General features: G+C 39.7%; 1 protein-coding gene across 2 annotated transcripts in view; it reads left to right on the plus strand.

Moving 5' to 3' along the window:
• LOC135086963 (uncharacterized) overlaps window positions 1-8,169 on the plus strand; it is a 29,516-nt gene extending 21,347 nt beyond the window's left edge. For both annotated transcript variants that reach the window (XM_063981809.1, XM_063981810.1), the window contains exons 6-8: window positions 1,637-1,784; window positions 3,315-3,467; window positions 7,764-8,169. In XM_063981809.1, coding sequence (XP_063837879.1) covers window positions 1,637-1,784; window positions 3,315-3,467; window positions 7,764-7,880 — 418 coding nt within the window. In that variant the 3' untranslated portion in view covers window positions 7,881-8,169. The remainder of the gene's footprint in view (window positions 1-1,636; window positions 1,785-3,314; window positions 3,468-7,763) is intronic.
• The last annotated feature ends 611 nt before the right edge of the window (window positions 8,170-8,780 follow it).

The following is an 8,780-nucleotide window of genomic DNA, read 5'->3' on the forward strand; positions in this document are numbered from 1 at the left end:
TAAAGTAAGATGGTGCCACCCACCCTTAGTTTTGGATTGTATTTGCGCGAACTCAAATTTTGTTTTTGTATCAGCATTCGAAAAACGTCTACGTAGGTCTCGCAAACAATTGAAAACTGACTACGTCGACAGTCGTACGATCTATTTTGTGTTAAGGTTACTGTAAACATTTACGTACGCCCGTATTCACAAACGATGCTTGCTTAAGTGAAGCAGCAAATCGAACGCACAGCGTTGAATAGAGCTATGTGATTGGTTCGTGTGTCACCCTGTGCGTGCACGCGCACTGAGACCTCATAGTAATGTTTCTGAATACGGGCGAGTCTCTACGAATAGTGAATGATGAAATGTTGCTATGAATGTGACTGCATTTTACAAGATTTTATGTAGCTTACTGTCTCATTATTATTAATTTATGAGTAAACAAACATATCCTAGAACTTAATTTAACCCTTAATTTAGCCGTTATTCAAATGCACTCTTTGTATAGTCCAGTGGTTCCCAAACTTATTTAGTCTACTGCCCACTTTGAGAATAAATTATTTTTTAGCGCCCCCCCATTTTTGTAGTCAAGAGTCGAGCTCAGTCGATGTCTAAGAGTCCTCCTAGTAGATGACGCCTCCCAAGCCTCTACACAACGTCCCGATTTTTTTTCTGGGTCTCTTACCGCCCCCCTTTAAGCCTGCAGCGCCCACAAGGGGGCGTTATCGCCCACTTTGGGAAAGACTGACTATAGTCAATTACAACTGCACAATGCAACATTAGAGTGACTTGCACAACACTACACTAAATACAATAATATTGTTTGAAATAACGTTCTATTTCTGACAACTGTATGAAGTTATTGGAAAACGAAGGATGCTTTGATTTCATTATGAACATTGTTACTAATGACTGGGCCCTAGTCGCTTCCCTATTTGTGTGGGGTTAATGTTTATTTGCTAACATGCCGATTCGTCCCACTGACAATAGTGACTGAGTTTCTTGCGCTGCTTCTTCTCAGCACTGGCCCATTTATTGTCCCGAAGCAGTGATAGGGTTAATACTGGGACGTTTAAAAGTGCTTTTTAAAAGCCTATTTGCAAAAATAAATGATTTTTTTCAGTTTTTTACTTGTAAGTTCCATACATTGAAAGTTATAAGTTTGAAATTATGCGTATCAGGTCGCCACAATGAAAAGCGGTCTATTCCACTGGTGACTGTGAAATCATCTGGGTGCCTACACTTTAGTGTCCTTTGATAATCTAGGACCTAGGTGCTCAAGGTCGACTCCATTTAAATAGGCTAGTTGCCTAAAAAAACTTAGTCCGTTATCAAAAAATATTGGACACGCGTTGAAGTTCCGCGTTACGTCACAAAGTGCTACACTTTTAAGCACGCCTTGACGTCACGGACCTCTTCTTTTGAACTTTGGCGCGCTTTATCTCTTTCAATTTTCATTAGTTTGAAAAAGTGAAAAATACGTGTCGAGTATTTTTTGATAAGTTAACTAAAAGACTAATTCAAACTCTAGCTTTTTTACCCAGGAAACATCCCTCCTTCGAAGGAAGAATTTTGAAATTCGAGATTTCTTTTGGTGATTGTTTTCTAAAATGTAAATGTAATGTTTTCTGAACATGCGTAACATTTTCGCCAGGATCAACGTAGTTCAGTGGAACGAGGATCTGTATGAGAAGCAGCTGATTGAACGCACGACCGACGCGTGCGGCGGCCCCGTCGACGTCGTCATGAACTTCGGCACCGCCTCGCGCTCGTTGCACCGCTCGCTGCAATGCCTAGCCCCGGTATGTAACAGCTCAGTATAAAGCCCGATCTGCGAGCACGTAGAATTTTGTCCAATGACCCCAAGCTACCCATCCTTATCGCTCGCGCGTAATTATATTGCTGTCGCGACTGTGCCACGGGCGCCCGCAGTGGGAGTGCGAGCGCGACAGCAACATAATGCGCGAGCGATAAGGATGGGTAGCTTGGGGTCATTGGACAAAATTCTACGTGCTCACAGACCAGACTATAGATCGTTTCATCCACGAAGACGCGCCCCACCATTTTTCCGCTCATGTTTGAGTGTTATTGGTACACGCTAAATCATCCATGAGTGCACACGCACACTACAATAACGACGCTCGGATTGCTCGGACCAAACTCCCCGCACCTCGCGCTTTCCTCAACCAAAAATTGGTGGGGCGCGTCTTCGTGGATGAAACGATCTAATATGTATAACTCAGTTACACCATGCGCGAACTTGATCGAATTATGTGAGAATTATTTGATTCACATTTAATATCTCAAAATCAACAAGATCATTTGGCCTTAACTTCGATAAAAAGAAAACAAATCGTTGTCAACATGAAAAAATGACGTCTGAATTCGAGGAAACTAATAACTAAACATTAGCAATAATTTGAATTTAAATGTTATGTGTGTATGTACGAACGGCCTGCTATATGCGAAATGATCTCACGCATCGCCTGAAGGGCGGCTCAAGGTGGTAGGAATATGCGATCAAACGATGAATATATTTTCTTATGTTTTGTTTCGTATTGACTCAATCATGTTGATCTAGATAGTGTTCCGTTTAATGCATAATTCACATGTCTGAATGTAGACTTAAGCCTCGAATACACTAGTGTGAAGAAGTAATTACCTACTTCATCTATTGTCTGGTCTGCGAGCACGTAGAATTTTGTCCAATGACCCCAAGCTACCCATCCTTATCGCTCGCGCGTAATTATGTTGCTGTCGCGCTCGCACACTCACGCGAGCGATAAGGATGAGTAGCTTGGGGTCATTGGACAAAATTCTACGTGCTCACAGACCGGGCTATATCTATCATGATAAAGTATGAACGAAGTACAACTACGGAGCCCTACACTGCGCGTGGCACGACACGCACTTGTTATACAGGGTGTCCCAGAATGGGTGAATCAAACTGATAGGGGAGGTAGCTCTACTAATGTACTATCCCTAAAAAATATGAAAAAAAAATAAAGCGCATAAGGAAATATTTTTTTTTTTTAAAAAGTGAAAATAAATCAGCTTTGCCTAAGTATCTGGCTATAATTGCTGCGGTTGGAGTTTATTTGTACTTTTTTCTTACTAATATTAATTGTACATGATCGCTTCGTTTATCTGTAAACAAACTTTTGAAAATAATGACTAGATTTTAAGATTAGAGCACTTTATTTAAAAAAAAATTCCGCACTCAATTTTTTTTCATATTTTTTAGGGATAATACATTAGTAGAGCTACCTCCCCTATCAGTTTGGTTCACCCATTCTGGGACACCCTGTAGATATGACGTTGCCTGTTGGCAGGGAGGTGTGGTCCTGGTGACGGAGGACGTGGGCGAGAAGCTGCTTCCCAAGTTCGCCAAGAAGGCCGAGGAGCTGGGCGTGAACATCGTGATCGTGCCCAACGGCTCCATCGAGCAGCTGCGCGAGCTCGTCCGCCTGGTCGCCACCGGCGAGGTGAGATCCAACTGTAATTCTTTCGTTCGTTTCAGCCAAATGACGTCCACTGCTGGACAAAGACCTCCCCCAAGGTTTTCCATTTTGAAGCCACGATAGCCGAACGGTGAAGGGGTCGGACTGGCCGACTCGTGGTCCGGGGAACGCGGATTCGGTCCCCGCCGCCGCTCGACTATTGTGGTGAGCTCACTCGTGACACAAGCATATTTAGCTTAGTACGAGGGGCTAACGGGAGTATTAGTAATTTGTGTAGTAACAAATTACTAATAATCTTTAAAAAAAAAAAAAAAAATGAACGGTCCTGCGCTGCCTGCATCTAGGCTCTTCCCGCGACCTTTACCACATCGTCGGTCCACCTAGTAAGAGGCCTGCCCACGCTACGTCTTCCAGCCCGTGGTCGCCACTCGAGAACTTTTTTGCCCCAACGGCCATCGTCTCTACGAGCTATGTGCCCCGCCCACTGCCACTTGATTTTAGCAATTCTGCGAGCTATGTCGGTCACTTTGGTTCTCCTGCGGATCTCCTCATTTCTGCTTCGATCACGCAGGGTAACTCCGAGCAAATCTCTAATTCTTTATTATTTAAAAAAATATTTTAGTAGGGGAAAGTAGTACGAGTTGATCCCCTGGGGTAAGATGATCTTTCGCGATTGTGCTGAAACCACTAACGTCATTTAGTTTCTTTCACTGGTAAAACATAGCTCTGGACACATCCCCGCCTCAGTCAAATCGTAATGGTGGCGTGAGCGATACATCGAATTTGACGAGAAAAAAGAAAAATTGTGTACTTCTGATCTAAAATAGGCATGACTTTGAGCTTATGTTACTTTTATTCAAACAATGTTAAATGTAATTACTGTTGTCGTTAGGCTTTCTATTATGTTTAATTTTAATATTTTGGCCATAAAAACGTAGCCGCGTACTTGTAGATTATTTTAGCAAATATTTAACAAAAAGTGGGACTTGGGTCAAGATGATCCCTTCCTATATGTACGAGATGATCCCTGGGAATTAAAACAAAAAAGTCAATGGAGTAGGTAAAGGGAAGTGAAATAAAAGAAAGAGAACTTCATATAACTCACCTGAGTCTGAAGGAGATGATACTGAGTGGCTGTACTGAACAGAAAAGTTTTCAAGCGATACCAAGGGTGAAGGATGGATAAAATGTTATGCATGTGGAAAATAGGGCCATAAAGCATGTGCTGGGGTAGAGGGTGATGAAGCAGGTGAATTTATTTGTAATATATTCAACACAGCTCCAGCCAAAAAGCGTTTCAATTATTTAAACGCTTTTTAGCAGGTACTAAGAAAGAATCAGTTATTTTCGTTATTTAATTCGTAAATGTTTTTCTTTTCTAACTTTTTAACGATTTGTTGGCATAATTAAGTACTCCGAAAGGAATATAACCAAAAAAGAATAGATCAATAGAACAGAATCATAGGGATCATCTTACCCCTACCTGGGGATCATCTTACCCACAGGGGTGTACAAGATGATCACTTTGTAAGGTTTTGCAAAAAATGAAATATTTTAATGAAACCTCAATTAATTTCTGGTTTTGAGTATAAGGAAAGTTGGATAGATAAATATACTAGTAGTAATCGTCTTTATTTTTGGTTTACCTTGAAAAATATGTATTTTACAGCGATTCCCGCTTAAGGGGATCATCTCGTACTACTTTCCCCTAACTAGTTTATGACAACGTCGACATAATTATAGACATACAGATCCTCGTTCCACTGAACGACGATGATCCTGGTGACAATGTTACGCATGTTTAAGCAAACATTTTAGAAAACTATCTCAAAAGCAAGTCGTTTCATATCGAAGTTCAAAATTCGTTAATATAAGATTTTTTTACTTTGGATTTGGATAAACCGGTCGTTCCAACGTTCGTTTTTCATTTGTCATAGTAATGATATTGACAGGTTAAAATGTCGTTATTAGTTACTTTAATCTGTAAAATATAAATATTATGACAGATAGCATACGAACTTGAATCGGCCTGTCGCACGGCCCGGCAGCGTGCCAACTCAGACGGCCGCGACGAAGCGTTGAACTCTACAATACCTAATTTCAATAACTTACGCCAAAATAGACGAACTCAAAATAACGTTAGAGAATTCAGAACAATTGCACGATTATGCCGGCTTTATTACTGCAATCAACGACCAGGGTGGGCCATGTCCAGATGTTTCACTGTCTCTCAAACTCAATTTTTTTTCGATTTTTTCATGAATGAAACTAAAAACTGTCAAAGTACGAGTATTTTTACGTACTCGAAAAAATGCGATAGCCTTCGAATTCAACGATAATGTGACGATCTCGACTGTTAAAATTAGTTTCGTTCTACCATTTCTCATACTGAGTTCACTTTAGGACATGTTCACAGGGGCGCTGTTAAGTTTTCATACTAAATTTTTTGATGGCGATTCGAATACACAAATGATGCGAAGTCGCAAGATTTTCGTGCTAGAGGTACTACTGTTGTCCAATGTGTCTGTTTATGCAAAACTCTCTTTGTACGTACGTATCTTTGTTCTTGGGTGACTAATAGTCATACATAACGCCCAAGTCATCCGGTGTTCACACATTTTCGACTCACACGACACATGTTTGCTCATACGTAGTATAAAATAACTGTGTACTTGCTCATTGTGTATTTAGTTCAGACAAAATCGAGTTAAATCAACTTCTTTGTTTCATGATTCACAGCTCCAAAGGCTTTCCGATAATATAGAGGGCAAGTTAAGACGTCAATTGGGTCATGTCAATCAAGTCTTTCACTATAAAATCTGAGCTCAGATAGTTTAGCTCACATAATCGATAAGTTTAAATGTTTTTTTACGAATACGTTCTGTATTTTAGGCCCTAATAACAAATAGCAGTTAAAACACCAGTCATAAGTACCTACGCGATTATAACAGTGAACATGTCTAAAAATACAACACAGTTTAACTTGCAGTTATGATTTAAAGCGGGTTACAGAAGCGAATGTTTCTAGAACACGCTGCGCCGGCGCACTGGTACTATCATATTAATCTTTATCTTTACATAGTTATAAAACAAAGTAGCTCCCGCTGTTTTTTCACTTAGATCTTTTAAACAACGCAACAGATTTTTCTATCTAGTACAATTAAAACGCAAAAGTTTGTATGGATCTGATCTTTATTGTCTAAATCCAAATATCGATTGCATTTTATCGAGTTTAATGACTCATTTACTTATTACAAGACTACCGGCCGCCCGCGACTTCGTACGCGTCGATCCCGTTTTACCCCCTTCATCTATCTTACGCGGTTTAAATTTTTTCATACAAATTATTTTTCCCGCTAACTCCCGTTCCCGTGGGAATTCCTAAGTATACTATAACCTGCCCAAGAATATGAAGAATAATTGTGCCAAGTTTCGTTAAAATCCGTCGTGTAGTTTTTGTTTCTATAAAGAACATACAGACAGACAGACAAAAATTTTACTGATTGCATTTTTGGCATCAGTATCGATCACTGATCACCCCCTGATAGTTATTTTGAAAATATATTTCATGTACAGAATTGACCTCTCTACAGATTTATTTTAAGTATAGATAGATATAGATGTTTGTTTACTGACACACTGCGACATGACAGAGACCGCTCGACCCAATTCAAGGGGTGACGCAGAAGAATGTTTAAATCCGCTCAATCAGAGGCGAACAGTGCAAAGTGGTCGGAATTGGCCACGATTGCACAAACAAAACGATTGATCCTTTAGTGGAAGGTCATGAACATGCGTACGCGGCGTACGAAACTATTTACGCGCGTAGATAGATCGTTGTACAATGATTGACTTCCCGCATTATTATAAAAACAATTATCCTACTAATATTATGAATGCGAAAGTTTGTATGGATGTTTGTTACTCTTTCACGATTATGAATAAAAAATTATCCTAATAATATTATAAATGCAAAAGTTTGTATGGATGTTTGGATGTTTATTACTCTTTCACGCAATAACTACTGAACGGATTTTGTTGAAACTTTACAGTATTATTCTTTATAATCCAAAATAACATATAGGCTATAATTTATGACGATATGTGATAAACTTTTCAATAAATAAATAAGACGTGTGTAAAAAGCGCCATCTATCGTCATTGGTTAAAGGCGCTGTAGACAGCGCTGGACAAAAATTTTGCCGTGCCGTGAAACGCCATCTATCGAGGTCCACGCGTAGGAGTCGCGGGCGGCCGCTAGTTAGGTAATAATTTTGACTCCAGTTCGTTCACTTATGCATGGCCTGTTTACCTCTTCAGATCGAGCCGCCGCCACATTCCGTGTTCCCAGCGCAAGAGGCGCAAGAGGTGGTTCGGAAACTCTGCAACTCCGAGATCAAGGGCCGGGCCATCCTGAAGTTCCACGACATCGATTAAGGCGGTGAGCTGAACCAATTGTCAGCCTCTGATCAAACTGTCAATTCGGCGTTACCTTCTTCTTGTTCAAGGCGTGATAATATACAAGGCGGACTTTTGTAATGCTACCTGTAGGCCTAAGATGTGCGCCGTGATAACTTTTATCGACGTCAAAATGTATGGGCAAAATCGATAAAATTGCGTGATAGCCGCTTATCGCGGCGCGCATCTTAGGCCTACTGGAGAGAAAGTACTGTAGATAGAAAATAGTACTCAAAGAAAACGTTCTTTTATTTTTGATAAGAAATAGAACTACCTACGTTCAAAGATTTCCAAAAATTTGCTTCTCACACCTGGGAATCGAAGCAACTAAAATGTGTTAAAAATTATAGCCTGACCAGGAACATAAAAACCCTGGCATAGAGGCGCGTCAATTGCATTTGATATTGCAACACTGAGTACAGTCGTACCTGTGTTAAATTAATAGGCTAACTTTATGTATCAGGATTCAGGATTACGTGCTAATTTGATATTTTCATAAATTAACGAATAAAGATTATACTGGTTTAAATAAATTAAATGAAACCATCAATCGAGCTAGTTGGATTTATTTTATTATTCATCAATAATCAAATTCAGAACTTGAATATATTCAACTGCAATGTCTGCTCATGAACGCTTCAAACTCGGTACTTCTTTCCCAATTCCATAAAATTCAATAGTTACAAAGGGACAAAAAGCTTTAAAATAGGTAGTTAAAACAAACCACAGTTAATTTTCATAGTGAACTGTACTATACGATAACCATGTCAGTCAATTAGTCAATTTGACAACCTTTGTCGGAAACATTATTCAATGTAAATATTGTCCGAACCCTTAGTATTTCATATCGACAAATACTTTAACACATTGTGAACCACT

This window comes from Ostrinia nubilalis, chromosome Z, assembly GCF_963855985.1.
Source record: "Ostrinia nubilalis chromosome Z, ilOstNubi1.1, whole genome shotgun sequence".
Taxonomy (NCBI): Eukaryota; Metazoa; Arthropoda; class Insecta; order Lepidoptera; family Crambidae; genus Ostrinia; species Ostrinia nubilalis.